The following is a 19624-nucleotide window of genomic DNA, read 5'->3' on the forward strand; positions in this document are numbered from 1 at the left end:
GTGCCTTATAGTTAACCTCACCTAGCGGCAGTGGAAGCAACTCTTTCTGACTAGAAAGCTCAAGAGGAATCTTCTCTTCTTCAATGCATTTCTGTAAGAACGTCCTTACCCCCACATCTCCAAGTTGCCAGGGAATGTGTTTGGGCAGCCCTTGCTGAGAGAAACTGTATCAAACACATCGAAATATCAGTGCACACGCTACCTTTTTTTTTTAATTTGGTTAAATATTTATGATTTACGTGCATCTGTCATGCACTGACTGACAAGGACGTAATTCATCAACTGAGAATTCACTTCTAGGCTCATGCTAGCCTTACAAAATTTGATTCTGAATCCATTTCTCAAGTAGCCAACACTACAGACATTCATGAAGCATTATTCTGTCCTGCCATACCCTAAGGCCACCAAGGTTGTCAGTCTTGCTCCCACTCTAGGAAGTGTCTTGACACCTGGGCATAGTTTACTGCTTAATTGGACATCAAACTCCACATAAAATTGCCGAGCTGAACTCTGAGCTAAAAGGTTAAACATTCAGTCCCTAAGCAAGACACTACACATAGAAGTGAGACACAAGGAGATGCCTTGTGTATCTGCAAAGCAGAAGGGAAGAACCCTCTTAGACACAGCTGCTGTCTAACAACCATGTTTTATGCAGAATGCTTGGGGGCTACTCTATTTTTATAACTTTCATCCGTAAAATAAGAAGCTAAAGCTTCTGGAAAGAGAACACAATTACCCTACAATGATATAACAGAATAAATTCAACACAATCTGTATAAGCAAAAAAAAAAAAAAAAAGTAGCCAAGCTTTTTTCCAGTTGGCAGTAGATGGTACTTAATAACTGCCTTATCATCAACCTTCACAAATTATGTCCAGAGCCATATGCAGGTTGGCAACAAGGCATAGTGCCTAGCTAGTTTTTGCATCTAGTTGTACAGAAGTAGAGACATATGGAAATGAACAGCCTGGCAGAACAAGTGAACTCTGAAGCAATGACTTCGATAAATAAATGCCTGCACACTGGCAGATGGAAAAAAGCACAGTAGGGAGGAACTGTATTGCAGCAGCAACTTGATTTTAAACAATCCATAAAAATTAGCCTGAACTTTGGAATCAAGGCATTTCCAGTTCTTTCAGTTCTCTCTTGCTGGGGACAATTCTCACCATCAAAAGGGGAAGATGAGTGTAGAAAGATTTATCTAACAGAAGATACCAGAAGCTGCTTCAGGAAGCAGAGAATAGGACTGGGAGGTCACTGATTGTTTTTACCTCTTATTGCATTGCTAATCATTAGTAGCTTTCAGAAAGACACAACCAATCATTCTCAAAAGTCTAGAAAAGTGAGATGTGGAGAAGCATTCTCGAGCTGTATGGCAGAGCCTGAAACATGAGCACAGTGGATACAGGTACATGTGATACACAGACCTTTCCTGCAGTGAATGGAAATTTGTGCTTGATGCAATAGCCACTTTCTGCACTCATTCCTCTGGAGACCTGTCTGTTCATAGGCAAATTGAATCTTTCCTATTTGCAGGCTGCAGGCTGGTTTCTAGTAACTGTAAAATGTGAAGATCAGAGGAAAACAAATATTACTACTCCCCTGCTCCTAGCAGGGGACTAGCACATTTATTCCACTTTTTGGGATACGGGAGACTCCTTGTCTGGTGATCTCAAAGCTTACTCTTCCTACCAGTTCTGAAACATTTTCCTGTGTACACCCTCCAATCCCAATCAACATTACAGTCTGAGAGATAGCAAGGGAATAAGCATTTCTGTATCCCATCAGAAAGCACAGTGCAATGCAGAACATTCTGTGCAGTATTTGCATTACTTTTACACACTATGTGGTGTGCACAGCCTCATATGTCTCTGTCTCTTTCCTCTCTTCACTAATAGCTTCCTATATAATAATTAGGTCACGTGTCTTTATGCATTAGATGCAATCTGTCAGGGAAGATTTTCAACATGCAACTGTCATTCAAGGTCTCCAAAGACAAGAAGAAACTAAAGAGTTCAAGGTACATTTGAATTCTTTGGAGTCTACTTCCCCAGTAGGATTGCACCATACTGGCATGGTACGCAAGCAGTCAGTACCTGTGGTGACCTTCTCAACTATAACAAGCCACCCCTACAAAATACCACTGACGTGCATGCAAAAGCAGAAAAAAGCAGAACTCCCTGTCAAATGTGTACTAATTTTCTCCACATCCAGTATCAACTACTGCAGTAAAAATAAGAGAAGGGAAAGAGACACATGAAGAAACCAAGGATAAAATAATCCAGACAAACTGCGATGGCCCAGAGTTAACAGGTCAGCCATATATACCAAGTAACGCACTTTTCCAAGAAAACAATCACTTGCTGCTGTTTCCTTTATGGGTAGCCAAGTGGATTAGTTTCATGCTGTAACATGAGGCCAAGGCAAAATTAACCTCAAGATTATTGTGATGCAGAAGATGAATTTAATTGAACTTCAATAAAGTAACTAAACTTCACTAAACTTCCCCTCAATAACAGGCCACCTACTATTATAAAGAAACTCCCTTTCTCTTCCTGACACTTCATCAGTTAATACTACGCGTATGATCTCACTTCTTTGCACGGCTTGGTTACTCACCATCTCAGAACTCCAGTATCTGTAATACCTCATCCTCTCCTCCCACATCACGCGGTGATCAAGAAAATCAGCAGGCAATGATTTTCAAATGAGTGTACCTAAATCCTATTCCCATGTTATGCTGAAACCATTTACAACAGAAATCAGTTTAGAACCCATTTCACTGATAAGAATCACCATGGGAAAACCATGACCTGCCTTCCACAGACCCTCCCATGGATCTGTCAGCTCTGTAAGCCTATTTGTTTCACTAAATCAGCTGCCCACATAAAGTCCATGGCAAAGCAAGTACAGCTATTAGTCCAGTGAGTCAATGGCCATATGCATGCACAAACTGAAAATAAAGGTGGATGGTCTCTTCACATTTACCACTCTGTGAATGTTTTGAAATAAATAACAATGGCCACTGTCAATCAAGGGAGTGGAGAACAGATGGGAAGGAGTTTGTGTTGAGAGAAAGAACTCAAACAGGAGTATGTATTTTCTCCCCCACCTTCTTTATCTGATAACAGCCCTAAATAAACCCTTGCACAGGTCCAGATACAGGCAATCTTCATCAGTGTGTTCCAACATTCCATGCAACTCTGGCTGCTTTACAGCACAGCAGAATCACAGATATTAACACATCTACAAATCGCTGCAACATCAGAATGTGTGTTTGAGATTCACCCCACTCCTTCTGTGCATCAACCCCTCTACTCAGCATTACGGTCATTTCATCTACTGTCACCTGCAGGCAGGTCTGACAACAGATTAGATCCTGGAAAGAAAACAGTCCCTATTAATGGTGAGTCTCAAACTCCTCCCCTCCTGGACAAAAAACTCAGGGCTAGCTGAATTTCTCAGCTTTCTAACTTTTGTAAGAAAGTATTTTGTATTTATGTTTTTAAAAGAAGTGAATGCTTACTTGATGGCTGCTATATGGTCCAGCAAAACAATTGCTGAATCTCCAGGTTTCTCTCCGGTGCTAAAAGTTTAACATTACAACTTGAATTAAGATTTCGTAATAGATTTTGTAGCAAATTCACTTGAGGATGCAGATTTAATGTAAGAAGGCAGTCTGTGGCACACATTTGTATGTAACAAACATTTTCAGAAAAATAATCTAAAACTTTAAATAATGTCTAAATAACTCACAATAAAAAGCAGGTTCCAGATTCCCATTCATAGTAACATCATTGTGTACAACTCTAGTTGCACAAAATAGCCTTTAAAACAGATAAAAATGATGGGCTTCTACGCTGCCAGATCTTGTTACTCTTTGCAACCGATTATCAAGAACTTGTTCCCAGTACAACACTGAATACCTAAACATATCTAAAAAATTAGGCAAAACATTGTGCAAGGATTACATTAGGGCTGTATTTATGACCTATTCTCTGTTCCACCTCAGCTGAAGTGCAGTCTGTATCTGAACGACAATGGCTTCACTCTTGCTCCTAAAATCCCACAGGAAGGCAGAGCGCATTACGCCACGGCAAGCAAAGCAGCATCCAACCCTTGAGATTTCCCATCCTGCAGAGACGGGCAATATTACCCTCCAGCCTCAGCTGTTGTGATAGGTCTTAAACACAGCAGAATTATGGTGGTTCCCAAAGGGAGTGACACGAAGTGAGTATTTACCTTCTTGGCAGTGTGGGGGTAGACAATTGATGGCATATCAGAATTTAACTGGCAATGCAGATTCAGAAAGGTAGAAAACTAAAATCAGGCTAAATCAGTAGCTATGAATATTGAACAGTAGAAGGGGCTGAAAAATCATTCTGCGCTCAGCCTCAGGTGTCACACAGGGGGCTTCTTGCCCCACTTTTTTCACTCCCCTCCTTGCAAAAGACCCCTCATTAACATTGATCTGGAAAGACGGGCAAAAAACCACTTTGGTTTACATATTAACAAGTAATCACTAGTACTGTAAGCAGCCAAGACAGTGTGTATTTCAAGAACTATCCAACCTTCTTGAAAACAAAAAAACACACTGGATAAAAAAACACAAATAAAGCCCCCAAAACCCAAACAACAATTTGTTTGTATATTTTGTTTGTATGGCATGTTTTTCAGTTAGTTGTGAAAACAACAAAAAAGAACAGCATGAACTACATACCTTAGCTATCTGGACACACCAGTTTAGCAGAAGCTGGGAGCCAATATTATCTTTATGTTCATGAACATAATCCAACAGGCAGCCATGAGGCATCAGCTGAGTTACTAGTTGAATGGTTGGGCTCAAGCAGACACCCAGGAGTCTTACCAGGTGCGGGTGGTCCATGCTGGCCATGATAAGAGCTTCCTGTAACAAGAAAAGTGACCCAGTTACTCCAGTGTGCTTAAAGACTCTGTGCACAAAAGATTTCTCATTTCCCATAGAGCACCTAAAGGGGATCAGTGTCCCTTAAGTACCATGAACCCCTGTGTTGTCTATCTGGTGCTAGGCATACTTAGGCAAAACCCAGTCTGATGTAATGTACGCTTGATGTAATGAGCCCCAAGCAATGGATCAAGAGTATCTGAACAGATCCAGTGAAAGCTCAGATCAGAAATTCTGAACTGCCCTATATTCCCGTTCCATTACAGTCACAGAAGCAAATATGTAAGTGTGACACACTTGACTTTGCTTCAAGGTTTCACTGGTCTTGTTTTACGTCCCTTAATTTTGTTTCTTGAATAAATTTTCCCAGTTTGTGGTCAATCCATTAGGCATCAGCTCTTTTTTGTGCAAGCAAACTATGCCACTCATGTATAGCTAGACGGCCAGTTAGGCCCCATTTGGCCAGATATTTAAGCTGTGCTAATATGCCTTACTGGATCAGAGATTTTATGCTTAGTATTTTATAGGCTTAAGCATGTAACATTTATATGTTGACTGAAGCTTTCCCAAAGCTCAACCTGCACAGGGTTAAGAATCAAGACGTTTAGTGTGGGCTTTTCAAATGGGTATGATGCTCTTAAGTCCTACTGAAAGTCAGCAGATTCGTTAAGCCATTAGGATATGGCCATGCTACTGTCTCCATGACTGTTGTACAGCAATAACCTAAACTAGTGGTCATGATGGCACTGTAGCAGCTCAGCTGCAGTAGCAGTCCTGCCTGTCTCCTGATGTTGCCACAAGCAGACAACTACAGAAAGCAGCAGCTTTCTAAATCTGAGCCTCTTAGCTCAGCTCCTGATTCTTCCAAAGTCCTCTCTCAATAAGTCTTCGGTGACTTACTTTAGTTTTTCCCATGCTTTAGCTTCCCATGCAGTAAACAAGAAATAATATTCCTTTCCTTCTTCTACATTTTATCTTTTGCAGATCATAAGTTTTCAGAGGTTTTCAGCTAGCAAGCTAGGTTATCCAATACCAAGGACCAGAAGGACTTAATCTTGGCTATGCTATTTGGCCCTAAAGTTTGTACCACTGACAAGTAGCACAGGAGCTCCTTATGAGAAACCTACATATCTGTTTTTGAGATAATGCTGCCATCACAAGCAACTGGCATTCAAAAAAGGCAGGGAGACAGCTTTTCTCTCTCTTTCACTAAGATGAGTCCTCCATTTCAAGACCACTTAATCATGGCAACGAAACAATGAAAAAGTGAGATAAAACTGTGGCTTTGTAAAGCTATTTTGATTCTCTTTCTTTCTCAAAAAACCTACATGACATCTTTATGACAACTTAAAGAATATCAGCTGTAATAGTGCCAAAGAAAGAAAAAAAGGATGAGAAGAAGTAGGCATCAGGAACACAGCATATCCCCCCATCTCATAAAAGGTTTTTTTTCCTTCCCTATATTAAGGCAAAAAAAGGTCCTGGCAAGTAGGCTGAGTTTGTATTAAAGGAAATTGCTCATCATAGTACAAAGAATATTTGAAACCAAATTGTAGAGTATTTGCATAATAGTTCTCACTCTTTCTTTCCCTCTCTTTTTTTGTTAAAACAAAAAGATTAACAAGACACTAATTGTAGGGTTTTTCCCCCCCCAATAAGAAAAGAGCAGATGGCCTCCATTGGGGGGAGTATCTCCTTCCTTTTTCTTCCTAAATGTATGTGAAGAAATAAAATAAATAAACGAATAAATAGGGGCTATTTGATGGGATGACTGGAGAAGGAGCTCTGAGGATGATTCCAATATAACAAATTAGAAAAGGGATCTTAATTTAAGTAGTCTTTCTCACATGTAAATTGATATAGTTCTTGCTTACTCAACTCGTATATGTGGGATCTCCTTGAAACAATTTTAGCCTCTCTTCTGCTGTCACTAGAAAATGTCACTGAAGGCCACCATAAAAATGCCTGTTCACAGGTGCATTATCCAGTTTCCGAGCACAACATTACTCTGCCTCATTTTTTTTTGGCCCCATTCATTTTTCTCCTGTAGATGCATACGAGGATAGTACTTGTTGCCCACTCCCTCTCTGAGTAAAGGTAAGAGTTTCACCAGGAACCTGGAGCGAGAGTACTTTTTTTTATAATGAGGTCTGATTAGAACATAGACAATATATTCTTTTTGCTCACCAAGGGACCAGATGGAAAGCTTTGAAGCATGCGCTCCATTAGTCTCCAGCTACTTGCCATTTACAAGTCTGAGTCTGAAGGAAAGACACTTCTGCACAATAATAAAAGCAAGCAGTGCCATTTGTCTCATTCTGATGTTATGGGAAAACACATATTCTTCCAATAGTTTTGGGCAATGGTTCCAGAAAAAAATAAAAATGTGATTAATAAAATATTATGGACTGCTCTGTAATGAAGTGAGACACACAACAGAGAGCAAGGAAACCTTCATTATAGAGCTAAGTCACTAAAGGATACAAATTTAGCATGAATCCTGACTTCACATAGTTATTCTCATTAGTAAAAGTATTGTTATTTTTATTGAACAGCATCTACAGGAGAACTAAATTCAGGGTTATGTCTATCTGGCACAGCACAAACACAGAGTAAAAGAGATTGCTATTGTTCTGCTAGAGCATAATTAGACAAAACAGACAAACAACAACAACAGAAACATTATGACTTAGTAGCATTTTAAAAAACTGTTCAGCAAATAAGGAATACGAGTCCCCATTTTAAAATCTGTTTGGACACGAAAGACCCCAGAGCTGCAATCTCCATGGCACTTAGGCACTCTGCAGCCTGGTTCCAAATCAATTTTTCTAAAACATTTAGTCAGGTAAGGCACCTAAACTCACAGACTTGGCTGTCTGACACTGGCATCTTTCAAAACCAGCCTCTGCAATTTCCTGCACCTTCTGGTAGCCTTACTTACATCTGCAGATCTTGTCTCTGTACTCAGTTGGCACAGTCACATGAACGATTTTAAAATTGTGCCTATTCTAATTTAATGGAGAGAAAACTAAGGTATAGAGAAGCACAGCCTACTATCCATGGTCACACAGAAAGTCTACACCAGAAGCAGGAACTGAGCCACAGGTCATTTTATCCTTCTCTCCTGAAAAAAAAATGCTTTGAAGGTTGAAATAAAAAAGGGGAGGAGGGAAGAGAAATTAATAAGTTACAGTACTTTATCTTTCCCCCAGGAGCCAGAGTCTTTGTAACATCATGTGCTCACACTAACATCTGAGAAATGACAGGAGTGGTGACAGTTTTGAAAGGCTCCTGTTGGACATCAGGCACCCTCCTTCATGTATCTGCAGGAGCAAGAAGTCTTATCACAAGAGTAACTCCCCAGCCAAACCAAATCTCTTCCTGGAGTTTGTTTATGCTACTGTCGCTGGTATTAATTATCACAGCAGTGCGTGGCAGCCATACACAGGACAGCTATAAGCCAGCCAACTTAGACACAGGCAGCAGCTGTGCAACTCAGCTTGCCCTTACCTGTAAGCTGTATTTTGCAGTCTACAGTGAGTCCTGACCAGGTGAGGCTAGGGTACTACAAGATCTCAAACGAGTTACTTAAAACCAAGGCTGTGTATGTATATTCTATTCACAGCAGTGCTTACAGTGTTAATATACCCGAGGTGAAGGCTGGCAAAGAAAGACCTTGATGCAGAAGGCAGCTAATTCCACAGGTAGCTTGACAGAGCCATTGTTGTGTCCCTCCAACCTCATCACAGAGAGAACAGTAAGTGACTTTAATTGAGCCTTCCATGTTCAGCTCAGTATTACACTTCTCAGATATGCTATTTTGTATAAAGATATCACGTCATGTTAATCATTCCTCTCTTCTGCCCTTTTGAATGTGGTTGAATTATTGCCACATTAAGCTCAACTCCTGTGATTTCTATACACAACCCTATATCTAACAATTCTATTAAACAATGACATAAACGTTATTTTAATGCTTTACACTGATCTGTCTGTCATGTGCATTTAGTAACACAACAGCATACCCAAGAAGAAGGGTGAGTTCATAGGTCCCAGTGAGCCATCACCAGACCTATGACTCCAGTTTCTGTCAGCAGCGCTATGTCAACAGGGGTCTGAGAAGGTGCAATTGCTAACCCACATCAAGATGCCAAAAAAGGCCCTCAAAGCACCTGCCATTAGACTGCCAAGACATGCTTAGACATGTAGAGCTTATTTAGTCATGAGAGCTGGCCATCACTGTAATGATACAATGCATAGCTACATCCAGTCTAAAAGCACTTGTCAATAGAGACGACAAAGGGAACTAGCCGCTCACTTCTCACAGGTCACTTAAGTCACCTTCATTCCTTAGATGGCTTTGAAAATCCTACCTAAAACTGTTTCCTGATCTATCTGTATTCTGCAGTCATGTTTGAAACACCTTTACTTTGACTGTTGTTTCTGAAAAGTAGCTCAAAATCCAACCAAAGGAGGATTTACATTTTGGCCTTCCAGGATGAGAAAGAGAAAAGAATTCTCAAGACTGTGAGAAGAAAGGGTTTCCACAGTGCTCTGAGTAACACCCACAGCACATCTTATAAGATGGTATTTAACTTCCCCCTTTCCTACTTTAATGTGTGAGTGCTAGCAATTACAACTGACAACTGAACATAAATATTAGCCAGCATGAGTGTCCCTGAAGAGCATCCTTTGACACCAGGTTTGTTTCTCTGACCATTTAGTTTGTAAACCAGTGGACTCAGCAAGGTGCATGTTCACTAGCAGTAAAATAATGCCACACTTATGTCCATGTCAAATATCTATTCTCCACCCAAAAGTGGTCCATGACGCAATACTTTTCCAGCACACGTCCTCACTAATTAGTACACCAGTTCAGTGCATGGTCAAGCATCCCTGGCCAGACTGTTGCTGAGATGCTAGAGATGGCATACAGCCAACTCCCAAGACCCCTGGAACCGAGCACAGCTGACAGCAAGCCATCACCCTGCCACGTTCAAAACCATGCTCTAAAGGAAATCTGAACATCCGAATCAGTCAAGAGACCTTTCCTCAGCTGCTTATGGAGGCTCTGAAATATGTGAACAGGCTGTGTCGTTAAGAGTCCTGTACTGCGTGGTGGACTCCAGCACCTTCTAATGCAGTCCTTGATAACTTCATCTTTTTGTTGCTGAAGACTTTACCTAACAAGAGAATTAGCATTTGAAGCAATATTGATCATCTCTTTATATCAGATTTAAACATCTGGCAGAGAGGAAAAGATACTCCTTCTGCAGGCTTGTTCTTTAACACACGAGCTTCCTGAGTGCCAATGGCCATACCACACAGAGCACCTGGAGAAGGTCACTTACTGGTAGTCAACATGCCCTTCCAATGCTCCACACATAAGTGCTATCCCTTCAGAGCCAGTGCAGAAGAAACATGCTCCCTGCTCCAGAGAAGTACCACAGATCTGCTGCCCCAATTCAGGAAGCCCAGAGTAAATTTTACTGCTCCAGTTGAGCCAGATGAGCATATGCACGAGATAAAGAGTTCAGTAAGCAGGGACAAAGTCTGAAAAATGTTTGGTTTCCTAACCTTCTGCTTCTAACTGTTCTTACCATAAAATGCCCTCAAACAAAACAAAACAAAACAAAAGAAGACAGAAAAGAACAATCCACCTGTCCTAATCATTGTTGAGTAAATAAATGTATTTAAAAGCTGACTTCATACTGTGCTGTGCATTTTTTTTGCAAGCACAAGCTGTGCTGTGGTAATAGTAGAGATACTACAGTGAATACACTGCTTTTTACATTAATTTTACAATGTTTCTAATGGCTAGGGCAAACACCTGTCTGGAATGCACGTCTGACCTGCTTCAGGGCAGATTCAATTACAGTCCAACACATTTTCAATGCCTTTTGTTTGTCTGCTAGGTCTTACCAATTTCTTAGGTTACAGCCAACTTAGCCTATGCAGTCTGCTCATTTACTTAAGCTGAGAGACAGCACAACGTACATACTCAACGACATGCATGGCCACATTTATCATATGATAATACCCATTGTTATATTTCCCCTGCACTTCCTATGCAAGATGCTGCTTTCAATTGCTTAACAGCATTGCTATACTTTCAACCCCTAGGCTGCAATTTTTCACCACTTGGGCAGAAGTGGAAGCCTGTGGAAGGCTTCTGTTGAAATGTCTCAGCCATTTCTGAAAATGCAATGAGAGATGCAGCTATAGGGACCAACAAAGGTTATCAGTCCCACAGCAGGACAGCAGCAAACAGAGGGAGGACACTAACAGCATAAACTGCCACAGCTGGAACCATTTGACAGTCATTAGGAGCACACAAACAAAACAGGGCACTTGCAGGCAAAAGGCAACAGCTTCTATAACCAATTTTACTGCTGTGTAATACAATGAACAACTCCTGAATGCTGCAATGGTAGCATATCCTGTGTCCTGTGACTGTTCCCTCCTGAGAGACAGTGATCAACACCTACATTGTGCACAAGAAATTCTCTCAACTTCTCGCTGGAGAAGCAGGACTCGGGAGCAAATGAAGAAAAGTATTTAAAAAAACAAATCTTTCCAGCCATCCACATCCATACTCCAAGCATCAAACAAGATGAATACTTACAGTAGGTACAGGTTCATCAATGGTTGTTGCACACAAGTCTAAAAGTGCACATTCAGGTCCAAATCCTATATGCAGAGTCACATGACCAATGCTTTTACTTTGGGTAAACACTGATTTTGTTGGCACAGCAAAAAATAACTAGGGGTCTAAACCAAAGCCCTGTTATTATTAACCGGCTGTTAGCTGGAGTTTCGCACTAGCCACTGTCTCCTTGAAGCTCCCCCTATGCTTGTTTTGCCTTGGGAAGCCATGTTAAGGAAGCCATATGTGACCAAACAGAGAAGATAACAGTATGAGTCTTGTTAACATGCGCTTCCTCAGAGCCAGAACAAATTCCTATGATCAAATAGACTACAGGCTTCAAATGGGTGGTTTTGGACTTTATCTCTTTTAGATGCAAGACATTTGAGCTTTTTTGAGTTCAGTTTCCAATCAGGAGCCTGACCAGAGGTCTGTTGGGTAGTAAGTGGAATCACAGTATACTTAGACTGGAGTACAAGTATGCTGCACCATTAAATGGTGAGATTAACTTATTCCTTCAGAAAATTCTGGAAATCCAGCTGCCAGGTGTGCCACTACACCCAAAACTTTCTGGGATAAAAACTAAGAATGAAAGAGAAGAGAAAATAAAATTCCACAGCAGGGACCACACGCTGTGGTCCATCATGCACAAATGTGATGGAAACAGCATCAGGCAAGTACCACTCACTTGGCTCTGACCAAGCTAGTACCATCGGGAGAAGCTGGCTTCAGGTCAACGTCCCACCCTGGATCCAGGCTGCAGCCTGGTGATGAGCAAGGCATAGTACACCACCAGAGTAACGTGCTCTCCACTGTCCAGGAGCAGAGCTGGTTCACAGCTGGGGCACTGCTGAATGGGCGCACACTGTTTTCTAGAGGTGGTGTGCTGCACTTCTCAGAGCAGGCATACCCTCTGAGACTCCGCTTGTCACAGTACTTGCACACAGCAGAGAGGGTATGTAGTCTTACTGGCTCAACACTGCAGAGGCACAGCCTGCGTTGTTGACACTAAATTCAAATACACACAATTGCCCCATGCAATTCAAATGCAAGAGAGAGATGCCCCACTTTCCCTCAAACACTTACTTGAAAATAGCACAATTCAGGGATTTGAAAGCTCTCCCTCTCAAAGATGATGCTTACAGACTGCTAGGTCAAATATTCCATGCTCACCTTAGAGAAGCAGTAGGTCCTATTCATGCAGGAATAGATACCTTCACACACTTACAGTAGGAAATCTAGCTTACTACATATTTTGGAGCAACATCAAATAAATTTAAAAAAAAGGCAAGCAGTACTGTGTTCCCTGTTCTGCAGGGCATGGGCAACTATGCTGACTCCAACACAGCTCAAGTGCTTAGAGCTAGACACGCGCTTAAATGTTTGCAAGTGTAGGAGATGCATCTTATAGAACCCACACACCATATGCTTCTTATTTCTCCCTGCTGACTTTGTACCAATTAAGCCTCCCAATTCATCTGAGTCTGTGTTAGACAGCTGAGAAGGAATCTCATGTTTAAAGGAACAGACTGCTAGCGTACAAGCCAAGGGAAGATTTTCTGTCAAATATTCAGTAAGGGGACAACTTCCACCAGCCTTTCTGTGAATCTTGACTGAAAACATTGATTCTGGTGATGAGAAAGCAAAGTCTAGACCATTTTCAGTTCACTTTTATGCATAAATGGCCAAGAGTTCAGGACCTAAGCAACCAGAAATGCTTCCATTGCAAGTCATCAAGAGAAGTAATAGTGGGTTTCAGACTGGCCGTCCCACCTTGCAGATCGGGTGTAAGTGGTTTAACAGTGTGCACACCTCTTTGTAGAAATATCATTCTGACTAAAGTTTTACTTACAGTTTGTGACACGCATCATTATTTCACAACTGTCTGTCAAAAGTGATTTGTTTCTTACTATTTTGATGCAACTAGCAAAAATGTTTGACATTTTAAAAATACAGTCTAAAAAACCAATCATTTCAGCATTATTTGAATAGGAGGGTAAACAGACCTCACTACTGACCAGCTTACAAACATTTTCAACCTTAGCTGCAGTTTTCTTTCAGAAGGAGGGAGTTATTGCTTTGATTTTTGATTTAAGGTGAGTGATGGCAAGGTCTCAAGAATGAGTGATAGAGAAAAAAAAATTACCAAGTTCTCACTCCATTCTGAAGAGTCTTAGGGCATTTTTTTGAAATTTTCTGGTATCACTGAAAAGCTTGACTTTATAATCCCACACTCAAATCTCCTTCCTCCTTCAGAATCAATTTAAAGGGATAGCATCAGATTGAAACCTAATTTCATCAAGTGTACTATCAACATTAAGAGTTGTTTTAATCAAAGATACATTTTGCTCATAATCCAGGTATTTCATCTCTCACAATGGAGAATTCAAAGTAGACTCATCTTCATGTTTCCCTCATTTGTATTCAGCCGCCCAAGAGAATCACACTCAGGTCTCAAGTACTGCAAAGGGATGATGATATTTAAACAAAAAAGATTTCATTGAACTCTTTGGTTCACTGTTAGATTTTTTTTATTTTGGACCAAGTGGACATGAATGAACCATAAAGTCTTCAAAAGCTGCCAGACATCTCCTGTGTTACAGTACTTTCTTCCTTTCAACATTACTCCGCCTGCTATTTTCTCCTGAGTTTCTACAGCTTTTCCTCACTCTTTTCTTCTCTACGTATTCTTTATTTTACCATCCCATTGACCTAATCTTCTTCCAAAGATGAAATTTTAACTAAAAACCTCTTTAAAAAAATGCTTGAAAGAAAATCACTGCCACCACCAAATTCATATACTTCCCGTCTGCTGAGCGCTGCATTGCCTCTCCCAACTGCTGCGAGGCTGGGCTCTGCCCTGCCCTGCACCCACCATGGCAGAACCTTGATTCTGGACAAGTCCTTCTGTGTCCAGCGATGTGGTGCTTACCCTCACTGCTGGGCAGATATCGTCCAGCTTAATACACTCCCAGAACAGCTGATATCAGGTGCGCTGGGTGTGAATGGCAGGGCAGTGGTAGCAGGGGTGTTGCAGGGGAGGCCCCTGTGAGAAGAGGCTGGGGACACAGCTGGCTCCAGACAGCCCATGCTGCCGCAGATAGCCAACAGCTGGGAAAAAAAGTGACTGGAACTGGGTCAGGGAAAGGGGGAGGAAAGGTGGGTTTTTTCTACAAATGCTTTAATGTGGATGGGGGTTTTTTGCTTCCCAGTACTGAATCAGCTATTACATATTTTTTTTAATTGGCAATAAATAAGTTAAATTCACCAAGTCAAGTCTGTTTTGCTTGTGACAGTAATTGGTGAGCAATTTCCCTATCCTTATTTTGAACCAGGAGTTTTCTCTCCTGTTCCTCCCATTTTCTCCCCAGCCCTGCTGGGTGTGGGGGGCGAGCAAGCAGCTGTGAGGGAACTTGGCTGCAAGTTGGGACAGCTCCTCCGCCCCCTTCCACAGCCAACCATGGGATGATGCCTGCCCAGTCCAGTAACCCAGCTCTGAAAAGTGGCCAGAATTTAGGAAGTCAATGCAAAGGAAAACAAAGGTAGCTCACACCTTTGGCCTGTCTATAGATATATTTTTTGGGGCAGTGGTGTGTCTTATAAACCTTGAGACTAGCAGCTTGTCTTACGCTGCAATCATAAGGTTTCACATCCCTCCCTAAACTTCCAGAACATTTGAGCATGTCCTACTGTCAGGGTAATACATACATATATATAAAATAATATAATACAATAATAATGATTCTTTTTTTTCATGTTGATAAAATCTTGACATCTGCAATAACCCCCACATCAAATACTATGCCTGATCTTCAATGTGTGGCCATATTCAGGTCCAGAATTCTGTCAGGGTGAGCTAAACAACTCCAAGAACAAACCTGCATGAATGAGCGGCCAACTGTCTGCTACCAATAAAAAAGCCTTGGTTAAATCAATAAATACAACTGTATGCATTAGTTTGTATTTGTGGCTGTGTAGACTCTCTCATAAAGCCAAGATCTCACTGAAGCATAGAAGGCAAGAAGATAAAGTGATGGGCAAATGCCACTTAAACATGCAGTACTGCAGGAGGGAATGCCTATTTTATAAAGAATTTGAGAGTGGTATGAACAGGACAAAATAATAATTTATGTTGTACATTCACCTCTTTCTTGAACCACCACAATCCCAAGAACATTTAACTATGCTAGTATGATGGCCTAGTATCACAGGTCCAGAATTTCCAAAGGACTATTCAACTAAAACGACTCTACAAGTCAAACCCCAAACCTCTTTTCCTAGCATTTCCCACAGCAAACTGTGACAAGGCTGACTGGGGTGAATCTGCTTTTCAACATCCAGCTGTACCTTTCAGCTGGCTAGGAAAGAAAGTGAAAAAGGCTCTCTAAGTGACACTGCCAAGGAAATTTCAGGCAAAGGAAGCACAAACAGAAAACCTGGAACTCCAAGGCACTACTGCTGTACCAAAGTTAGTGCTAGAGACATATTCACAGCAGCTCTATGGCTATGCCATACAAAGAGCAAGCTTGCTTTCAGATCTCAAGCACGGTCGATTTGCACCCTAATTATAAAGCCCCATCCACACTGCAGAGTTTCGACAGCTAGCACCTATTTTGCATCTTACTGCCAAGATCAGTAGTCGAGGGGTTGACATTTCGTAACAAGCAGAAAAAGGTATGCTACACTCCCAGTCTTTCGAAACAACACCATTACCTATTTGGGATGACTTCTACTAAACAGAAGTAGAGTTACATATAATTAATCCAGCCTATCTATTCCTTGTTGCACTCATTTACATTTTCACTTTTAAAAAATTGTTTTTAAAGACCTACACAGCCATGGTATGTCATTTTACTGTGATCAAAGAATATGCTGTGCCTCCGAGAGGCACACTGTGAAGCTCAAAACAACACCAAACTGCCAGTTCTTTGGTGATCTTCAGCAGACTTCTGTGCCAGTGAAATGTCAGAGCCACAGCAAGCTGTTGAACACCACTGGAGGCCTTACAGGAGTGCTCCTTGAGAGGACATTTCGGAAGTAGATGGCATGTTTAGATTGTGCTGTGACTATGTAGAAAAGGAGAAAACAGGTACCAGTCATCAGCTATGGGCAGGCCAATATGAATTTGAAAGTGACTTGGAATTTTGTGTCATTTATACAGGCAGGGGAGTGAGACAGATATCTCTGTACGTTAACAGGTCTTTTAGGACTGGGCTACGTAAAGGTATTACATGATAAGAAAAAAGGTATTACATGATAAGAAAATGCTCTCTCCATGTGGCACTTTTTATGTCCACATGGAACACTGAGCGCCACTCACTTTGTCCGCACCAACTCAACGGCAGACCAGAAGGCTGATCTACAAGTTTTAGTTGAGCTAGAAACATTTCTATGGTGACACAACGTGGTTTAAGACACTTTCTGGAACTCTAGGACACTTTGAGAGCTTGCCAAGCCGTCACATAAACTTCAACATCAATAACCTTCACTTGTCTAGAGTTTCACTCAGATCTCTGTTCTTATTTGAATGACAGCATTATCAAGAACATAAATTGAGCTCTCCCCTGACAGAAAAGATTAGTCACAGAGGAAAGAGAAGCATCTCCCTGCTCTGCTTAAAATCAGACAGGACACAGCATTCAGATCCTCAGAAAAGACCTAGCACTGGAAAACGTTTCCCATCCTTAACTAAAGAAAAAATTCCCCAGTCCTCCCACCCCTTCTCCCTGCTGTCTGCTCCCACCCCTTCTCCCTGCTGTCTGCAACTCAATCACATGGGGAAATCTTCAATATTTCTATCTGGATTTGACCACATTCCTATCTAATAAACATACTCTGACTTTTGAAATGACCAATGACTTCGAAACAGAAATCCACCAGAGTTTCTTCAGAACATGACAACAAAGGTATTTCAATCACTAACATATTTCCAAAACATCTTTCTAGCTGAGGAATTCACTGGAATTTATCTCTAACTGAAAAGGTTCAGCACAAATCCTTTTAGTTCCAGCAAGTTAATATATTTTATCAAGAATTACTTTTTTCAATATTTTGCCAAGAAAACATTTCACCAAAGAAAGTCACTTTCTTTCCCCATTTCAAACACCATTTCTTTCCAAACACTTTCACTACTAAAATAACTTCTCAGAGGACTTGTAGTTTTAGCAGGTGACTCAAGACACTGATCTAAACCAACAATACTTCATTTTTAGAAAAACAATTTGCTTGGCTTCAGAAAATATACAAAAAGCTAAATTCTGCTTTTATACACATATACAAATAATCCCACTGAACTCCATCTAAGGGTGTACTGCCTAGCCAGAAAAAGCATCTTCATCACCAGAGAACATTTCCAGATAGATTCGACCTGGGGGTTGCCTATCCACTGACATTACCTCCACTGAGTATCAAAGGCTGGGGAACTGCCCTTAGGTAGTCCCTGTTACACATTTCCATCCGATGAACGGTTGTTTGAGTGTACCTCAGCCATTTCCTACCATTGCATTAATATTGCTCCGCATCACAGGATTTTCCTGTGCAAGTCAGTCTATGAATGCCTTTGAAGCTAGTATTGAGCAAATGCTACACAGCTGCAATCTGTCAACATAGCTCAAAAACCTATGTAACTGTATTTTCTTAAACATTTTTATATCATTTGTCATGTAAAGCATTAACAACAGGCTCAGGTCTATATGAAATTGACTTAATTCTGTTTTGTACAATGCATATTTGTCTACACACTTAAAACCTTGATATTCTATATAACGCAGAAAAGTTCAGGATACAGCTGTAATCACCTTCTAAGTAACTAAGCAGTAAGAACACCTATATCCCTTCTGTTGCTAATACACTATTCACCTTATATCAAGCATAATCCAGCTTCTTCACAATACCTGACTTGAGGGCAAGCACTAACTGATAGCAAGAGATGATTGAAAAGAACATTTTAGACACATTCTCAGTGGGTAATTAGATAAAACAGCTTTGTCTGAAAACAAGCCTTATACAGAATGTGCTTTTCTAAGTAAATGTTCCAAGCCAATTTAAAACCAGAAAGTAATTACAATAAAATTAATAAAAACACATTAAATAATTTGCTTAGAGGTTATGAGATCCGTGTTGCAATTCACAGAGTCCCATCTACAAATGGGTATAATAATACTTCCTCTATCCATTATCTGTTGTGTCTCTCTTGTCTGAGAGCCTTTCAGGGCAGGGAGAAGCTCAGCATGTGTTCACAGTACAAAGGTTTTCTGATCTTAATAGGTCCAAGAGATGCCATATACTACAACAAGAAGCAACACCAAAGTTAATACAGAAAACACTGCTCTGCAAAATCTTTTATTTTTTGAACTACAGTTTCAGTATTGAAGGATCAAGCACTTCAAACCAGCAATTACTGCTCCGTGGACTGCCAGCCACACTGTGACCTCAGCTCTATCTCTGTTTACCCTAGTTATTGCACTGAAGTCTAAAAGGTATTGGCAGAATATTACAAAGATTATCAGCAAGCCAGTCATGTACCAGATTTCCCTGTCTTATTTGTTCCATCACAGCTATGTGACAAGCAGCGATAGGGACAGCTGAGTACCGCTTGTAAATAATGTGTAGAATACTAATATGAACAGATATTAATTATTTCCTTCTTGTAAGTCTATGACAGTTGCTGATGTATCAGAGGCATCTAGATTAGCACTGACCCATGTTAAAAATTTAACTTTTGAAGGGTTATCTGCAACAAAGCACTAAGGGAGAAGTATTCCAAAGTATATTTTCTTAGAAGACTTGGAGATAAAATATATTTCGACAGTGATAATTCAAGTTCAGCTCCTATAAGTCTATGCTTCTGTACCCTTTAATTTCTATTAAAAATGGACACAATGTGAGTATTTGTATGTGTAAAACAGTCTTGGATTTTTTTTCTCACTACAGTACAAAAACCCTTGTTCTCCCTTAACTTTAAGATGACTTGGCACTTTAGCAGCATAAATCCAAGTATGACAAATATAATGCATTGATCGTCCAGGGCCCTTTGCCCTTGCTCGCTTTCTGCAC

At 40.7% G+C, this 19624-nt stretch overlaps 1 protein-coding gene across 10 annotated transcripts in view; it reads right to left on the reverse strand.

Annotated features, from left to right (window-relative positions):
* ERBB4 (erb-b2 receptor tyrosine kinase 4) overlaps positions 1 to 19624 on the reverse strand; it is a 687907-nt gene that overhangs the window by 121863 nt on the left and 546420 nt on the right. For all 10 annotated transcript variants that reach the window (XR_012764976.1, XR_012764975.1, XM_075429769.1 and 7 more), the window contains exon 20: positions 4720 to 4905. Coding sequence is in view for 8 of the 10 variants with exons in the window: in XM_075429769.1 (XP_075285884.1) it covers positions 4720 to 4905 (186 nt within the window). In the remaining 2 variants the exon portion in view is untranslated. The remainder of the gene's footprint in view (positions 1 to 4719; positions 4906 to 19624) is intronic.

The sequence above is a fragment of the Opisthocomus hoazin genome, chromosome 9 (genome assembly GCF_030867145.1).
Source record: "Opisthocomus hoazin isolate bOpiHoa1 chromosome 9, bOpiHoa1.hap1, whole genome shotgun sequence".
NCBI classification, from domain to species: Eukaryota; Metazoa; Chordata; class Aves; order Opisthocomiformes; family Opisthocomidae; genus Opisthocomus; species Opisthocomus hoazin.